Below are 18,633 nucleotides of genomic sequence, written 5' to 3' on the forward strand. Positions count from 1 at the left end.
GCCATGTAAGTCGGCTATTAAAGTTTTATTGTTTTTTTCCCGCCTCTCTTTTCCGAGCTGTTTTTGAGTTCCTGCGACGAATTCCTCCACGTTGCATAAAAGCATAATGCAGCCCCATTTCCACAGACTGCGTCTTTGTAGAATAAAAAATATATGTGTACAAAAAAAAAAAAGAACTCCCTGATGTTGGAGGTAGACAGTTGCTTTTCAAATCCTAGTTTTGGTCCTTTATTTTATTCAGCAGTGAAAAGCCATGAATACAGAAAATAATGACGGCCGTTACAGTTCTCAATCGTGACCTCTATCGCAGAAATCCGTAACATATGGACACAGTACACGGTAATGAAAAGTATCAAAAAGGAGTCTCGATTCGAAGGAACCGAATCTAAACGCAAAGTCAAAAACAACCAAAAGGTAGTCACCAATTACATAAACATTTTTTTTTTTTTTTTTGCTACAGTCTCAATTTACTGTATAGTACACAGGGGATCATATTCCCGGAGAATGATAGTTATTAAAAAGGATACATGACTCAACTGCCAGACGTAATGCTTCAGAACGTATGCACAGAGGTACAAGCAATAAATACACACATTAGGAAAAGCCTTACAGCTACGCAACGCAGATGCAGGAAAAGCAGGTTTGCTATTCTTAGCAAGCAATGAGAGAACAGTAAAAATTCAGGAAATTCAGGAGAAAAAAACACTGATCTTTTTAGCTTAGAAAAAAAAATGTCTGGTAAATTCATGGGTCCACCAACATTTTTTTTTTGTATCTTTTTACATAATATGCACAATTATCAAAATTACAGACAAAATCATCCCAGAAAAAAAACCCAGACAATCCTAAAATCTATTGGAGGGGATTGCCGATCCGGAGGTTCTTCTGGTATTATGTGCAAGCAACTATTTTAGACATTTTTTTAAAATGTTTTTACAAAACCCATGCAAACTCTACAGGAAATATGCATTCTGTGGCTGAGAGTTTCTTTTGCCGATCATCATCATCATCATCATCTCCTCCCGGAAACAGTATAGCTGAGGTATGCACACTTTATGCACTTAGTCCATCAACATCATCATCATCATCCTGACGTTTTATTATACGTGTTTATTAATTCTTATTTCCAGTCCACCAAATGAATTTAGACATGCATTTTTTTAATAACACAATATCCCCTTACAGGTATTTTTACATATTCATTCTACAAATGTTCTGAGGACAAACTAGTTCAATGCAAACCTTCCACATCTGCCTTTGGGAATGTAAACTGGTGCTTTTGGTGACATCCTGTGTGAATCGGGCGGAAAAATGTGTCAGTGGCGTTCTAACGATTCGTGCAATCGGCCATTTTTCGCGTTGTGAAGAGGTAGAAGCCTTTTTTGGATAAGTGGGAGAACCCTTTTTGTATCTTCTTATTCAAAGACGCTGCGTCCTTATTTTTGGTGCCATAAAATTATTATGAATGTCATCTTCAAGTCAATTTGCTGAGTCTAGCAAAGGATAAGGGATACGCTTTGTTCCTGGATCCAGCTTCGCTGTCTTATTAGTGTGTGTGTGTGTGTGTGTGAGAGAGAGAGAGTGTGTGTTGGTGTGCTAAAACTAGCAGCCAACCCTTCGGTTTGGCACAAAACGAGAACAACTGCACAGTATGTTTCACACACAGAGAGAGACAAACTTTGACATTATCGGTTACAACACAAAGCAGTTATCCGTTTCAGATGGGTTTTCTGCATTAGAGAACAATCAAGGAAAAAGAGAGAGAAGAAAAGGAAACAGGCTTTGCGTTATTTTCATCTCCATCCGCTGTATAAGAAGAGGCAGAAGTCTGTATAACTTTGGTTTGACTGAAAACAGAAGCAAACTTTAAAGCAACAACCGCTTTTCCTTGATGACATCAGCAACGTTCAAATCAAAGTGTTTCATCTCAAATAACCAGTTGCTACTTATACACCATACATGGTTTAACCACAAACCTTCCCATGATCCAACACGGGCTGTGTCTATATAGCCATGAATTATACAATGAGTCTGAATCAATGGAGCGAAGCAAACGTCAGCTGGAAAAAGATTCGTCCTCTTCCTGTCATGGCTCTGTTGTTTGCTTTTACAATATAACCAAGCCACATCATTTCATATCGACTTGAAATCATGACTTTTTTGGCTTCACTAGATATCTTAAAGTTTGGTTACTATATTTTCGGTTTCGGCTCTGAAGAAACTGACGGATATAAGACATGACACGTTGGACAGTCACAATGAACAGTACATTTCACTAGTTAAAACGATAACAAGATGGCTTACGCAAATCATAATAATAATAAAAAAGAAGGAATACTAAAGAAACGTTTTCTGCACTTCCACAAATGGTTGTTTTGGTCATGATCCATTTATAGCTGCTCTCTCGCTCTACCTCTGTGATGGTCGCTGAATCGAGGTCTTCCCGTTTTATTTGGGGTCGACTGACATCACGAGGTCGGAGCGAGCGCTCCGTAAGTCGATCAAATTACATTAAAATCATTTTCTCTTTGTACAGGGCTAAAGGAGACGATCCCAGAGGTTATTCGAAGGTAGTTAGTGGAAAAAAATCTTCTCTTTGTACTAGTTAAAGTCACAGAAGACTGACCAAAGAGGCTGGCGGCTTCTGTCTAAGCTATCGGCCGTTGATAGTGTTGGCTTTGGTTTCTAGCTGTTGCCTGTGACTCTTTGCAGGTAGACAAAGCTTTAGAACAAGGAGGTAAAGAGACTAGAAGAATATGCAGAAACGCATCTTTTTCTTTCGTGTTTTTCCTCTCAGCGTGATACTCGCAGCACATTTCACGTTTTCAGCAGAAACGGAGCTAGTGAGACTCGAGACCTACTTTGTGAACTTTTTTTTTTTTTTGATGGCTGCAACAGTCTTGATACCTTGGTTGTGTTACTGATGTGATTTGAAGAAATGCCATTTACAGTTGGTGGTGCCGCAAACATGACTCAAAATGAACGTAAGCTACATTACGGGCAAAACAAAACGACAATGATGGGGGGGCGGGGGGGGGCAAAAACAAATTAACAACAACAACAACAAAAAACAGCTTTTTTTCCTTTTAAAAATTTTGTCAACATACAGGCAGTTACACTAATTTTTGATACTACTTGTGTGCAAAAAATAACAGAGCAACAACTTGAATTGAACCAGCAATTGCATCTAACACCGACGACTACTGTGGCTTGGATATTCACAAACTTAAAACTTCTTTTTTTGGCAGTATATGTGGCCGTTGGCATTCTACAAAACGGACTTGCTCCCGTTTCACTTCTGTCTTTTTTCGGTCCGTGAGCCTCGTGTTCGTTGTGTGAGGTGGCCGAGCTGATTCGAATGAAATCTTGTCCTTTTGTTCTTCCTTTTATGTTTGTTTTTAAACAGCAGACGTCTCATGTCTGTCCATCTGTGGTCCCTAAAGATCTGCGCTATAGATTTTCTTCGGGCCAGTCTCCAGATGCATGCTAAATAAATACTCCCGCCTGCTGCTTCCAGTCTTTTTGGGTTCGCGGTGGTTGTGGATTAGTATAGGGGCGGGGCCTGAAAGGGGCAGAGCCCTGGCGGAGGGGTGGGGCAAAATAGTCATTCCAGATCCTCCGATAGGTTGCCCTCCTCAAGCTCCCGGTCATCATCCAGCTCAGGACTGTGATTGGCTGTGGTCACCAATGACATCGGACAGTCCTCGTCATCCATGTTTAGTGGCTCCTCCTTGACGTGAATTGGAGGCCTGTGCAAGCGAAAAAAAATGATAAAAAATTTAGAGGAAGGTCTGGTCAAAAGATTACACTAATACTGCATTTATTTAATAAAAAAAAAAAAAAACAGTACAATAATATGAGATATTTTTACAACATAAAGAAAACTTCAAATTTATTTTATATGTTACTAATTTATTCCAGTAATCAAAGTTGAATTTTTAGCATCATTACTGCAGCCTTCAGAAATCATTCTAATATGCTGATCTTGTGCTCAAGACACATTACTTATTATAAATGCTGAACAGTTGTGCTACTCAATATTTTTGTGGGAATGTCATACATTTCTCTCAGGTTTCTTTGATGAATAGAGAGTTAAAAAGAACAGCTTTTAGATTAAATTGAATTTTTTTTGTAACGTAAAAGTCTTTGCTGTCACTTTTGATCAGTTTAATACGTATCTTCAGAATAAAAGTATTAATTTCTTTCGAAATCTTACTGACCCTGAACTTCTGCATGGTAGTGTAATAATAATAATAATAATAATAATAGTCTTAATAACAACATATAAACAAACAAATAAATAAATAAACAGGATTTTCAGGACCTTATAAAACAAGAAAAAATTGTTTATCCACATCAACTCTGGGGACCCACCGGTGGGTCCAATACTGCATATGCCTATTTAAAAAAAAAAAACAACAAAAAAATCAAAATAACAGCTGAAGTGGTTATTTTACAATAACGACCATCTTATCCCACTTATTACTTATTAAATAAATAAATGGACATAAAATATGATTTAAGTTCAAATTATATTGTTAAATAAGACAGAGACATGAAACTAGAACAGCTATAGAGAAATGTGGTTGCCAGTATATATTTTCCCCAGCGTTACACAAAAAATATTTGAAAGCAAAAATGCAGCTACTGACCAATCAGAATCAAGCATCACAGGAAGTGGCCAAATAAAAGAACCTATAGGCTCCGTAGTCCGTAGTAAAAGCAAATCTACTCTAAGATCTAATAACAAAACTGTAATGAAACACAAAACAGTGTAAAACAAAAAAAAGTACCGGTAACTCATCAAGCTTGCAAAAAAGATTAGACATGCATTCAACACGGCACCCTTAACACAAGATGTGCGTTTTCAAAGTCGCCAAAAAAAAAAAGCGTTAACAACAATTAAACCCCGATTAATGAAGCGCATGTGGAAACGTGAAACCGTTGACAGTAAAATATGCTCGCCGCTGAGAAGTTTACTGATGGCACCTGCTATTTAAAAGGGAAAAAAGGAGTAGCTGCAGCCCCATTATAAATAATGGAGAATTTCTCATCCTCTCGCCCCTGGAGCAAAGAGGGGGGGTTTGTTGGGTGGGCGGGGGTAGAGTGGAGCTTTTTTTTTTTTTATCTTGTTAATAGAAAGTGCAGGCCTTCGTTAATATGCAGTGGTCGTGATGGCACTTCTCAAGTGAGGAGACAACCTGCAGCTAGACTCCACCATTAATCAACTTCAGACTGCCAGTTGCCTCGGACACCATGATCCATGTTTTTAACTCCAAATGGATGAATATCTTTACCGACTGTCAATAAATGTAGGGAGGAGGGTAAAAAAATGGTGAAAAAACACGGAGTGGTTTGGCGATGAGCAGCGAGATGCTGAAACGAGGGCGGAAGTAGGGTTACTAACAAGAATAATAACTCTGTCATACACAAACAAGGCTTAACATGATCTCGGGCCCTTGGCAGGGAGAGAGGTTTGTGCTACCATGATAAATCTGACAAAACCTAATTATTTCTGACACGTCGGATGCATCAGGAAATCCCGCTGGACTGGAGAGAGAGAGAGAGAGAGAGAGAGAGAGAGAGAAAGAGAGAGGAATCCTTATCAACTAGTCTCTGTATTAGGCCGTGTCTGGCTGCTCTCTCCTGGGTCGCGCTCATCAATGGCACGGGGAACTTTGAATATGAAAAGAATTTTAAAAGGTACAGATTACTTTAATATTTATAGCAAAATAGATTAATATTCAGATGTGGAAGCGCCGGGATGTTTCTGTCTCCTGTACTCAGCTACGTGCGCAGGAGAGAAAGGGGCCGACTACGCCGGACCGCCACAATGATATATTTCACACCCTCAAGAAATACCTGCGAATGCGAATTAAAAAGTTCTCCTTCCTTTATTAAAGCAATTAATTCAAGCACAATGGCATTTGGTCATCAGACAATGTAATCTTGAGTAAAGATACACCCTCGTTGGCATGTCCATTGACTATTACTAGTTATTTTTTCTTTTAATGTGAATTTGACATGGTTTAATATAAATTGCATAGGCTTATGGAATTGGTTATTGTAATTTCCATTAGTTCTTATAATTTAACAGTCATGTTAAACATAAAAACATTGGTATAATGTTTGCAATCATTTATTTTGGTCATTGCAACAAAATCGATCAATAAAAGTCGTTTTTGACTGTCACTGTCAGTTTGTTGAAATTTTATACAATGTTGTAATTTTTGCAACTTTATCATTTGCATAAATTCACTCCCTGCGATTTTTACAATGATGATGCTAACATGTTCATAGACATCTATTTTGCCATCAAAACATTTTGTAACTTTTCACCTGCCGCATTTATATACAAACTGATACACACTTAAGGATATTATGAAGCAACAAATAATCAAGCTTTAGTCTTCAAACAACATAATCTTGGGATTTAACGCAATCACCTGCGATTGCATATGTTTTTGTCATTTTAATTTGTCTTAATCTGCTCATTACTAAAGTTCTTAGTAGTTTTTATGCAGTTTTCGTAACTGTATTTAAGTAAATCGTTTATTCTCATCATTGCTCTGCAATCTTAACCATAATAATGATGCCACAATCTATTTTGTTATCAAAAATGTGTACATAGAATGTTCACCTGTGGTTTAAAAAGATATTTGTCATTATAGTTCACCATGTTTTTATTAGGTCTTATCATTTTGCTGACACTAGAGCCATAAAATTGAAACTATAATGTTAGTAAACATCCATTTTGTCATAATTATGTTTGATGGGGCTATAAAAGACAGCACTGACCGTCAACGCTCACCTAACGTTTTACAGGCCACATTTATCGTACAATAACAAACAGATATACTTAAAGATATTACGGCGAGACAAATGATCCCGGTCGGTCCGACGTTCCACTGGCCATTAAGCTCGACACAGGCCTTTACTTCTAATGTGAAGAAGCATGGCTTACAGCTTTCATTTGCATTAATTATAAATCAGCGGCATGCTTGTGAGGTCGGAGGAGGAAGGAGAGAGGAAGAGAGAAATGATTAGTCCTTGCCGTCCCTTCTCCACTGTATTAAGATGTCAGGATGAGTCATTTTGTGTTTAATGAGAGGCTGGCATGAGAAAATCTGGAGCCAGAGTCTGTGCCAGTCTGTGTGTGTGTGTGTGTGTGTGTGTGTAGACACTGGCACAGTGCTTGAGCAAAGATGCTTCCCATGCCCAAAATGATCAGAGACAACTACAAACACTACCAATTTCAAGTGTGTGGGTTTAATAGTGTTTAAAATGTTTTATTGCATGGTTCTCCGGAATACTTGATTCTGATTGGTCAGTTGCAGCACAGTGATGAAATCTATGCATATATATATTCTGATTAATTACCGCAAAACATTCTTTCTTTTTTTTTACCACAAAATGCACATAATTCCTTAAACAAATGAAGGAAAATTGGAAATATTTATCAATTTTACTTTCATAAAGTGACATTTTTCAGAGTAAGCAGTGGATAAACAGTAAGTAAAATTTAAATGTTCTCAATTTAATCCATTGAAAATTCACTTGATAAGTGCATTTAAAAAAATTATGATTCTATTTTATTTCATATTGAATTTTTAGATTATCTTTGTATTTTGCATGCATGAAAGCAAACAAAATAGAGAAAACAGAACATGTCAAAAATCATACATGTGCTCATACGCACACATCTAGTCAGACAGAAGCCATTAATGCAACATGTTCAGAGAAAGGTTAGTCAAATTGTTCTGTTTCTCAGGAGACAAAATGTGAATATGTTGTCCTCTTTAGCCTCTTCATTATTAAATGCAGCCCTTGAAAAAGCCACCAGCAAAACATATTTCTTCCATTTTGAGCATGTAGAGGTCATGTAACAGTGACTTCACCTTTATTGAGCATTTATGTCTTAATGCTTCGGCCAGAAAGAAAGAAAGAAAATATGACAGACGGACCGGCAGAAAGAGAGAGAGGGGGTCTAAAAACACCAGACTTAACTGTCCGTTATTAAAAGTTAAATAACCTGAGGGAGTGAGTACACAGGGATTCTGTCTGGATCTCAGATTTGGCCCAATTCACACTACTGTCCCACTTCTGAATCAAACACACTCCTATTAACACACATTTCCAGAGTGCGCAGTGTGTTTTTTAGCTAATAGGGTCTTGGGGTTAGCATTAGTAACTCTGCACATGGAAATGCATGAAATGTGTGCATGTGCAGGTCTGATGGCGTGCGACACACTTCCCGCTGCCCTTAACGCTCGTGCTACTATCTTTGGCTCGGTAAACACAGCCATCCAGCATGAGTGACATCACTGATTAGGGCGAGCACATGTTCTATATCACCATTCCTCCGACCGGCACCGCATTAATCTTTCATCAGCCTGTGCTCTCTCTCTCTGTCTCTTTCTTTCTCTCTGTGAGCCATTAAAAAAGATGGAAAGGCAAAGATTTTTAAGTAATTAATGATATAGTTAGCTGCTAAATATTAATAGGAACAGTCTTGCATAAAATATAACATCTAAACCTCTGCGATGCGGACAGTGGGGTAATTACAAGGGAATCTATAATTATGGCAGCCTTCACTTCTTACCTATTTTTACTGTATGTAAGAGCTGTAATCCAAGAACCAAATGTACACTTAACCTTCAGGTCTAGAGTTTTTTTTTGTATGCATATGTAATTTAAATGTAATTAAGGAACCTTTGGAATACTTATACCTCTGCTAGTTCAAAGTGATAAATAAATAAATAGATTTTTTATAATTAATAAATAATTATTTTATCACTGTGAATGTACAATACTCAATTTTCTGGCACAAAAAAACATTGCTTTTCGCCATAATTTTTAAACACCTTCCCTTAACATTTTATAAATTGTAAATAAATAACATCAATATTAACTTTATTTTATTATCGCTAAACTATAATGATTCTCTCAAAATTGAAGGTAAATGAGCAGTTTACAACCCATTTTATTTCCATGAAATTACGCATCTTAAAATGAAACTGGATAAACATTGAGTAAGTTTGGTGAATTTGGTGAATTTAAAGGCAATTTAGGAATTAATTTAAAAATTAGTGGATTTAATTTAATCAATTTAGGAACCTTGTGAATACAGAATAATACAGTGCTATAAATCTGAAATAACATATATTTTTTTATAAATAATAATTATTTCTATTTAATTTCAATAATAATTCATTATTTCAGGATCTTAAATACAAACTAAAATAAAAATTGACCCATATACTGTACCACATGTTGTTGTTCCTCATGATAAAAAAATATTAATATATACAATATTTATATTTATAGTATTATCAATATTAGCTAATAAAATAGTCCTTTTTTCATGATCCAATCAAATTCTGTTAGATGAAATCAAGCCATGATGAATATTTTGTATACCCATTACATTACTGACTTAATGTGCCACTTTCTGTCTAAATGCATGTGTATGTGTGTGTTTGTGTGTGTGTGAGAGAACTCACAGTTGGGTCTGTGGGGAGTATCCAGGACTGCTGTGTCCGTTAGTGTCCAGGTGATCTAGTGTGCCGTTGAGATCTTCATGCATGCTGCTCTGTAATAGGCCGGTCGGGCTGCCACTCATCAGTCCTGGAGGACTCGCCCCCATCATACCTGACGCACTATTCATCAAGCCTGGATTACCCAGCAACGGCAAAGAGGTCTCCGCCAACGCAGCCTACGAGAGAAAGAGCGAGAGAGAGAGAGAGAGAGGGAATAGTTATACTCAAGAATTTCCAAGGCTTTTCAGCAGTCGGCATGTCACAGCACACAGCTTCCAGCTCGTTCCAGATTATCTCCTCTTTCTTATCGAGTTACTTCCAAATTATTGCTGAAGAATCAGTATGATAAAAACAGATGAGAACTGCCACAAAGTGGCAGGAAAAAAAACAACTGGAAAGTTTCGAAGTTGCAAAAACAATCTCTTCACCTTACAAGACAGGCCTCAAATGAAAAGTGAATAAAGAAAGCCCGAGCATCCACATGATAATGAAACCATCCAAAACTTTACCTCAAAACAGTCAAAGAAAAAAAAAGACTCCTGACATTTTTGCCTCCTGCACATTAAAGTTATATACAGTAATTAAATTTTAAAGTTTTTGCCACGAGCACCTCGCTGGCCGACACTGCGAAGCCAAATCATTTATGACAGTTTGGATAAATATTAATGATTATGCCCTCGCATTTGCACAGGCTGCTATCAATCTGAGGCCAGGCTGGCAGAGAAGGTACCTGCCTCTACCACACGGTGTCCTTCTAGACTCTCACTGCCTGTGCCAACCTCACACACACACACACACACACACTACCTGTAAGCTGGCGTTGAGAGCTGCCCCATAACCCAGACTGGATGGCAGGTTCTTAACCAGCGTTGGGCTCCTGAACACAACACCACAAATGTTGAATTATATATCTATTAATCTGACTGTAATAACATCTGAAAAACACTTATAGTGTGTTTGTTTGTGTGTACCCTGTTATCTTCTGAGATCTGCGTTTCTGATATTCCATTTCGTCCACGGTCCACACGGCACCCTTTACGTTCTCCACCCGGACGAAACACTTGTGCAGGCTGAGGTTGTGTCGCACTGCATTCTGTTAAACACACACACATACAAAAAATATTTAATGAGTGCATTTACTTCAATACATTTATTTACAATGCAAGATTTATCCATGCATGTTATTCTAAAAAAGTATTTTTAAAGCTTTCTGCTGGTTTAATAAAAAATGAAAAATATTAACCAATCATATCACTGACTATTATCTACTGCTAAACACTATTATTGTTGTAACATACTATGACAGTTATTTAAAGATTAATGGCAGTAATGATTAGGAAATGTAGATGTTTCGGGTTTATAAAATAAAAGGAAAAAAGAATCAAGAAATCAAGAAGCATAAATAAAAAATAAAGGAATAAGGCGTGTATTGTACGTCGCCATAAAAGAATCTAATTAAAACATGTAGCAAAGAAGCCAAATAATAACCTTTGCTCATATTACATTTTTTTCATGTTTTATTTGAGGGGCGGGTGTTTTTTTGCTCTAAGAAAAGGGAGAGAGAGGAATAAAAAAAAACCCTCAGACGCAGATCTCGCATCTGACCTGAAAATCCCAGGATTTGATTGATCTTAATGCCCATGGCTCTGAATATGATAATTTTAATATTAATGAGCAAATGAGCAGTTTTATTATGCATGCTATATAGTTATAACTAATAAGCTGGCGGGGCTGAGAGCTCGATCCCCAAGCTGAGCTGATGAGACCAAGCACAGATATTAAATCACCTTTCATTCCTTTTTAAAAATTCTTTCTGTTAATAAAATGACAAGCCCGTCACCAGCCGGCCGTGCCCGGGCCCTCACAAAAGAGCAGGGAGGCTCCGAATGGAAATTCCTGCTCCGCTATTGTAGAAGGAGGGACCCGAATATGCCGAAAGCCCCCTCTTTGTTCCAGTTGGGACCAGATTAAAATAGGGAGTTGATAAGGACAGAAGCGAAGAGAGCTGGAAACAGGGATGCATATGTGGCCACAAGGCCATAAAATGCCTAAAAACACTCTTCCTTGCATCTCCAAACACACGCTCCGGCATAAATAAGTCGCGGCCCAGCATGCATCTGTACGGGGAGCTATTGCACACCCTTGTGGAGCTGTAATCATACACCAGCATCATTAGCAAGCCAAATCCAAATTAATTCACTTTGCTAAATCTAGTGCTGGGAAATGCTTCGCATGCTGATGAGAGCCGGAGAAACCTTTGAGAGGACCTGCATCGAAGTTAAAATAGAAAGGGAAGAACGGCTGTGTATCTTATCGACACACCCCGCGCTCTCCTGTCTAAAAATAGAGGATGGTTTTTATTGTATCCTCCTTTTCTTTTCATCCCCGTCTGACAATGTATTTGTTGGGACAGAGATACAAATGAGGCCTTTTGTACTGGGAAATAAAGTGTGCTTCTTGGATGACAGGGGCATTAGCGCTTTACAGCCAAGCGGGTCTTTACCCCTCTCTCCATTTATCTTGTTCTCTTTTACTTTTTGTCTTGCTGCACGAGTTATAGTGTGTATGAAGCCTCAGCCGACATCAACAACAACAAGAAAAGGGATATAGCAGAGTATCCCTACAAGGCAAACAGTTAATTAACTGTTTTTAACTAATTAACCAATAATATGCAGGGTGGGGAGGGAGAAAAAATGAAAAGGAGACACTGAGAAAGCAGTAATACGCCACGTCTAACAAAAGGTGCTGATGATTGAGTGGCTGGTTAGTAATTAGCGCATCAGAGCGCACACCTCCCCATCAAGACTCGGCTATTAATTGCACCAAATTAGAAAACGATATCAGAGGCTGAATTATTCTTTCGCTTGTCACAGAGCGAGATAAAGAGAGAATTCGTCCTTTTCAGGATGCAGGTTAAATATTGGCGCGACTGCCGCTGAACGGCCCACGTCCCTTGCAGGCCTGAATAGCATGTTACCTTCCAGGTGGCGGCGTTGCGTCTGAAGTAGGCGAAGGTGCGCGTGAACCAGCTGTAGATTTCGTTGAGTGTTAGCTGCATGTCACCTGACTCCATGATAGCCTGCGATGAGATGCCATTAAGCGGCACGTTAGAAACTGGAGTGCGTCAAAGGCGCTCTCACCCAGATTTAATTCAAGCAGCAATTAATTACAATCTAATCAGGCTAAAGCTAATTTATTTCCCACTCACCTGCCTGATGAGGGTTGCATAAGTAAACGGCGGCCTGACGTCGGCGTTCTTGTAAAACTCGTAGTTTGGGGCAATCTCTGTGGAGAAAAAGAAAGAAAGAAAGAAGCAGATAAATAAATAAATAAACCCAAATGTCGCCACCTGGGATAATTGCTAAACGTGTCTCCGCCAGGAATTCGTTCAGAATTTTATCAAATTAAAATGAGGGGCGAGCTGGAGGTGGGGGGAGACACTTCAAATCAGCATTTTACATGTCCAACTAAATACATTTTTAATTAATCTCTCTCTGGAGAAATCTTAAACATTAACACGCTCGTGAAATTAGAGCCTGCGTCGATATTTTGTATGTGTTTGAATAATTCATGCCTTCCCCGCTGCTCCAACACTTCCGGAAGACCAGTAAATATAAACATCAGACAAGATGTTTTTATATGCATCGCCTTCTTGAATATTGCATCATTTTATATTTGGCTGTAATTAAAATGCATTGAATATTGATGATTTATTTTAGCCCCATTTGCATAAAGAGCGAAAAAAAAAAAAAAAGCATCTACGAACCTGAGGACAAGGCCATGGAGTACTTGTCGGTGTGGCGTCTGCGCATTGCACCCATGCTGGGCACATTGGCGGGACTCAGGACGTTGGGCACCTGGGGCATCTGGGAAAGGGGCGTGACTGGAGCGGTGGGCGTGGTGGGCGTCTGAGGTAAGTTAGGGGGCGAGACAGATGGGAGGTTCTTTGACATGGTGACGCTGGAGACGAGATTCAGCTGTAAGAGAGAGAGGGGGATTGAAACCTGTGCTGGCTCATTCCTACAGCTGTGTTTCCCCTAATAAGCAAAGGAGGAAGCAGCCAATCTTCACTAATTACAGGATGAAATTGTATCATAAGAATTCTAATTAGAGCACGCTGTTAAAGATTATCTAATGATCAGGCTGTGAGTTATCCTGGCCCATCTCTATCCCATAAGAGCTCCCTGGATGCAAAACACACACGCGGTGAGAAGAACATCACCTGGCTTCCTGCCATAACCTGGTGCTTCGTTAGTGATCCATCTCGCTCTTTTCCTGTCTTACCACCCAAACACAAGAGTCAGGTGCACATATCCTTAGCTTTTTTTGTGTCCCAACTTCACCCGAGTGGAAAATTCCACCCTGACCTTTAGTCTCACCGTTAACTCCTTCAAATGGTAATGACATTACATATTCAAACCAAATTGCCTTAATTGCGAATTGGCAAGCAGAATTCCGGTGCTGTGAGAATTAAAAACGACCGTCAGTTGGACATCAACAATCGTTTGTGGCACGTGTTGATAAATACAATGAAATGTCAAGCCAGCTATTCTCTGGTGGCTGCTCTATAGACAATTACAGCTCCACTTAACGATAATGAGATAATGCCAACACTGAGAGTGGCATGCGCTATACCACTTCGCAAGAAATCAATGACTCCTCTTGGGGAATGTCGTATCCTGGCTAACGACTGGAACTAAGACCTTGAAAAGAAATTAATGACAGAAACGCGTTGTCTACCAGAGGGATATCTTAGCAAAAGGGTAAACGGTTATGTTGTTGACATTATATTACATGCTAAGTAAATACTTGTGTGTTAAAGTCAATAAGAAATCTAAATTTACCCCATAATTTTAAATGTGTTCCTGGTCTTATTATTAACAATTCATTGTTGCACATTATAAAAAATAAAATAAAAGATGACATTTTCTACAATAAATATTCTTTCATTTTGAATTTGATTCACGTTGAAAAAAAAAATCTAAAAATGTTTCGTCACTGTTACAACCCCCCCCCCCCCCACTCTGAAACAAAAACTAGCTTTGTTATGTAACAGAAAATTGTGCTAAATGTATTGCCATTTGTATTCCCCTCTTTGTCCTTGCTTGCTAAAATGCAGTTTGATGCATATAATACATTGTATAATTTGTCAGGGGCCGGGTCACGGCACCAGATTTAAGTTACGTCTCTCGTAATATCTTTCTCATTGTGGCCAAACCACCACATCAGCCCATAATTACACACTACTCCTCTAAAAAGGTTCTGATACACTGTCAAACACTGCAAAAAAGCACTTCATAATAAATCCTATCAGTACTGAGCGAGCGGGGAAACAGATAGAGAGTGCGCTGCATGTATATTTAAAATGTTAAGACAAGATTTTCCTCCCCTCTCTTCACCTGGTTATGGCAACAAGCATAACATGTTTGCAGGCATACAATCTGGTGTTTGCAAAATGGAATTTATTAAAGCTTAACTGAGCAGGAGTGAATGAGACACAGGGATCAGCCCTTTACTACCGCTACTCATCTGAATATATATTCAAGGTTGGCTGAGAGGATAGGAAAGGGTTGGGAAAAAAGAGCCCCTCATTATTCAGGACTAGCAGCCTTGGTAACTTTGATTTTCAGCCATCCATGGCATGGCCAAAAGGTAACATTTAATGAAGTGCCATTCAGATTTTAAATGGGGTCGTATAACAGTGTACCAGCACCTTGTGTTGGGCTACTGATAGCTGTTGAGGGTTTGCCGGTGCTCATTTTGTCGTACTAACAAATTTGCACTATTAATCTTTATCAAATGTGTGGGACGGTTCTCTGTCGGCCCTGTGTGTACGAGGGCATGAAAGTACTGCCATATTATCAGTAACATCCTTTTTTGTTAGGAGGACACATGTGTTCTCTTTTGTACCTGTGAAACAGATAACATTAAAGCGTGTGCGTGAGCCCGACACTTGCACTAAGACAAAAAGGAATGAGCTGAAAAAAATCGCAAACCCTCGCTGATTATTTAAGAACTCGCCATAATTGCTCATCATCAAATGCAATTAGCAGTCCTTTCATGTGGGGTTTATGTAATGTAATACTTCATTAATATTATTCATTCATATGCGGTCGTGGATTATAGGCTGAACGTTTTTTTTATTAGAGTCAATTTCACCAAGATGCTGGAGATCTGAGGATGAAAACGGGGGAAAAAAAACCCTTGAATAATAAATCGACAGGTGAGCAGTCGATTCCTGATAGATTTACAGGATAATTATTCTGTCTTGTGATTATCTGCTTTATACGGTGGGAGGTGATGAGAAAAAATTATGCTGGTGGAATTAGCTACGTGCTAAGTATGTTTTCCCCACACAAAATACTGAATAGCTAATAAATAATTCCAATAAATACAATTTATCACAGCCTACTCTCTTTTGTAAACACTTTAATTTCCAGCACAACACAACATGTCTTTTGTATTTTGCTTTTGATTAATGGTTAAGAACATCTTTGGGTGAAATCGGATCCAGACAGATGGGCCGCTTAAATACATTGCTCCATTTTTCTCCAAATACACAGCTATATCTCTGAATGTTTACAGATTACAGGTTATTTCTTCGCAGATAATCTTGCGGTTTCCATCTATCATTTCAAACTGTTTGTTTTCTGAAACGAAACGTCTTCCCCCTACTTTAAGTGCGCCTGCGGTCGTGGCACTAAACAGCTTTTACCGGCCAACAGGTTGTTTGCTGTGCTAAAGCCATCAGAGTGTAATGGCTTTGCGTTTTTGGCTGTGATCGGGTGTATGATTTAATGCTCTCTCAGTCCTGATAGGGTCCCAAGAAAGCAGGCATTACAAATCCCATTCTCCTCTCATCCTCCAGCCGTGTTTAGAGAGCTCATTTACCATCCGAGTCCTGTTTACTGTACGCGTACCAATATGCACTCACCGGTTTTGGTGATGGTTTGGGCTCTGAGGGCCTCATGTGCAAGTGTGCCATCATCGCCTGAAGACGCTCACGTTCTTTAGAAAGCTGTTAGCAGAAAGAGGGAGGGAGAGAGAGAAACAAGAAAACAGACCTGTTTTAGAAATGAGTGATTTTCCCTAGACTACCTCAGTAATACATCTTGTTATCAAGATGATATCTTGTTATCATGTCTGCTTGTAATAAATCCTGCATACGGCCCAGACTGGCTTCCTTAAGCTCGTCTCAAAGACAGACATAAAGCAGTGGTTCTCAACCAGCGAGTCGTGACCCAAAAAACAGCCACAGGTCTTTTCCAGTGGGGTCATGGACAGCTGCAAAGCAACAATGCTAAATGCAAATAAAAAATGCAATTAACCATAAACTTGAGTATAGTTAGGATAGAACAATAAACAGGCTTATCAACATTTTAAAAGGAGAGGTAAACACATCACATATCTTCTCAAACAACTATTTCAGAACAAGTTCATCTGTCAGTTGGTAATATGCAACATTTGTCTGTTTTATGCATTTTAACAAAAGTTTTAATTTTGTCATGTGACAAAATTGTGGCCTATATAGGTCTTGGCAATATTTATAAATCGTATTAATAAATGTTTCCCTATAGATCCTTGTTAAAATGGATTAGGCATAATGAACAATTAACTGTATTTCTTTACAGCATGTATTAATGTGAATATTAATTCTTAAAGTTAAAATATATTAGTATGTGTGATAATGTACATTAACCAAGATTAATAAATGCTGTATAATACAGGTATATAAACTTATTGCAAAGTGATTCCCTTTTATGTGTGATTTTTAGGACATCTTTGTTTCTTTTAGACAAGAAGCAGTTCTGTACAGTGGTGGATGCTTAATGTCCTTGTGTTCTGAAACAAAACCAGTTGAGAACCACTGAGAGCGAGAGAGAGGCAGATTAAAGCAAAGATAAGAGAAACATTCCTCGTGGTGCGGTGATGGAGAGCTGAAGGTGGTGCTCGGAGGTCACGGAAAACAAATAGCACTTCATCTTTTTGTCAATAGCAGAATTTAGGTCAGCAGAGCTCTGACAGTAACAAGCTACTCAGGCCATAAATTAGAGGGTCCTGGACGGTGATTCAAAGTCCTGTGGACACTGTTAGGGCTGGACTGGATCTAGCAGCTGCCGAGAGGTGAAGGGGTCCTGCAAACAGAGTGCCAGTCGGTCCCGCCTCCCTGCCTCCTCCCGGGTCCTTTGAGGTCCAGTTAGTGCCCCGGCGATCTGTTATCATCAATCTAACTCACAGAGAGTGACAAAGACCGGCCCGCACGGCGCACCGCCTTGAACTCTGCCGGTGAGCCAGCATTCGAGCTCTGAACCAGGCCTCATTACCACTGACGGAGGACGAAAAAAAAAAATGCCAAAAAGAGTGGAAAAAAGCCCAGAAGGACAGAAAACAGAAGCACTGCTGTAATTGGTCACAGTGTAAGCACGCCGGATTTGTGGTATCAGCGAACAAGAGAACAAGTCAAGGGAGAAATCGTGATGTCCGTCTGTTATTTTACATATAAACAAGAATTATTCATTGTTCTGTTTCAAGAGCCCAACAAATAAATAGGGATGGTTTTGCAGAGCGTAAAAACCTTTAAAGGTTGAGGGGAACGCTTGGCTTGCATTCAGATGGGCATCACGAAGGCTTAGAGGAGCCACGATCAGAAAGCAATCCAGACTACAAAGGCTAGGCGGCTCTTTGCGTGCACAAACGCATGGGAACAGCTAGATTTACATAAAAAAAATATGCACAGGCCGCAATTATTCTGGAAGCGAAACTGGTTATTTATTTGAAATTAACAGACGAAAGAAGGATTTTAACCCTGTGCGCCGCATCCCATGATGCACAAGAAGGTGTGAGGTAAAGGACAAAGCGTTAACTGGCGGGAGAGATGGCCGCAGCGCTGAGTAATAGCATCCCTCAATCACAGCTCTCATTATCTCACCAGCGTGACACCTTAATAAGGTCACGCTCCAGCTACTGAAAATAGTGGCTCTCTTTAGAGGTTCCTTCAGGTGCAAAGTGTATTTAATTAACACAGTCCAGTCCAGATGCACGCATATTAATTGGACGGGATAGAAAATAAGCACAAACCATGATTCAATTATAA

The 18,633-nt window shown here is 39.1% G+C and overlaps 1 protein-coding gene across 2 annotated transcripts in view; it reads right to left on the minus strand.

Annotated features, from left to right (window-relative positions):
- Nucleotides 1-200: 200 nt before the first annotated feature.
- Nucleotides 201-18,633, minus strand: part of LOC127956739 (forkhead box protein P2) — a 101,268-nt gene continuing 82,835 nt past the window's right edge. For both annotated transcript variants that reach the window (XM_052554909.1, XM_052554910.1), the window contains 8 exons: nucleotides 16,474-16,557; nucleotides 13,306-13,516; nucleotides 12,748-12,824; nucleotides 12,517-12,618; nucleotides 10,511-10,632; nucleotides 10,347-10,416; nucleotides 9,504-9,715; nucleotides 201-3,749 (listed from right to left, as the gene is read on the minus strand). In XM_052554909.1, the coding sequence (XP_052410869.1) occupies nucleotides 3,605-3,749; nucleotides 9,504-9,715; nucleotides 10,347-10,416; nucleotides 10,511-10,632; nucleotides 12,517-12,618; nucleotides 12,748-12,824; nucleotides 13,306-13,516; nucleotides 16,474-16,557 (1,023 nt within the window). In that variant the 3' untranslated portion in view covers nucleotides 201-3,604. The remainder of the gene's footprint in view (nucleotides 3,750-9,503; nucleotides 9,716-10,346; nucleotides 10,417-10,510; nucleotides 10,633-12,516; nucleotides 12,619-12,747; nucleotides 12,825-13,305; nucleotides 13,517-16,473; nucleotides 16,558-18,633) is intronic.

Source organism: Carassius gibelio, chromosome B4 (genome assembly GCF_023724105.1).
Source record: "Carassius gibelio isolate Cgi1373 ecotype wild population from Czech Republic chromosome B4, carGib1.2-hapl.c, whole genome shotgun sequence".
Classification (NCBI taxonomy): Eukaryota; Metazoa; Chordata; class Actinopteri; order Cypriniformes; family Cyprinidae; genus Carassius; species Carassius gibelio.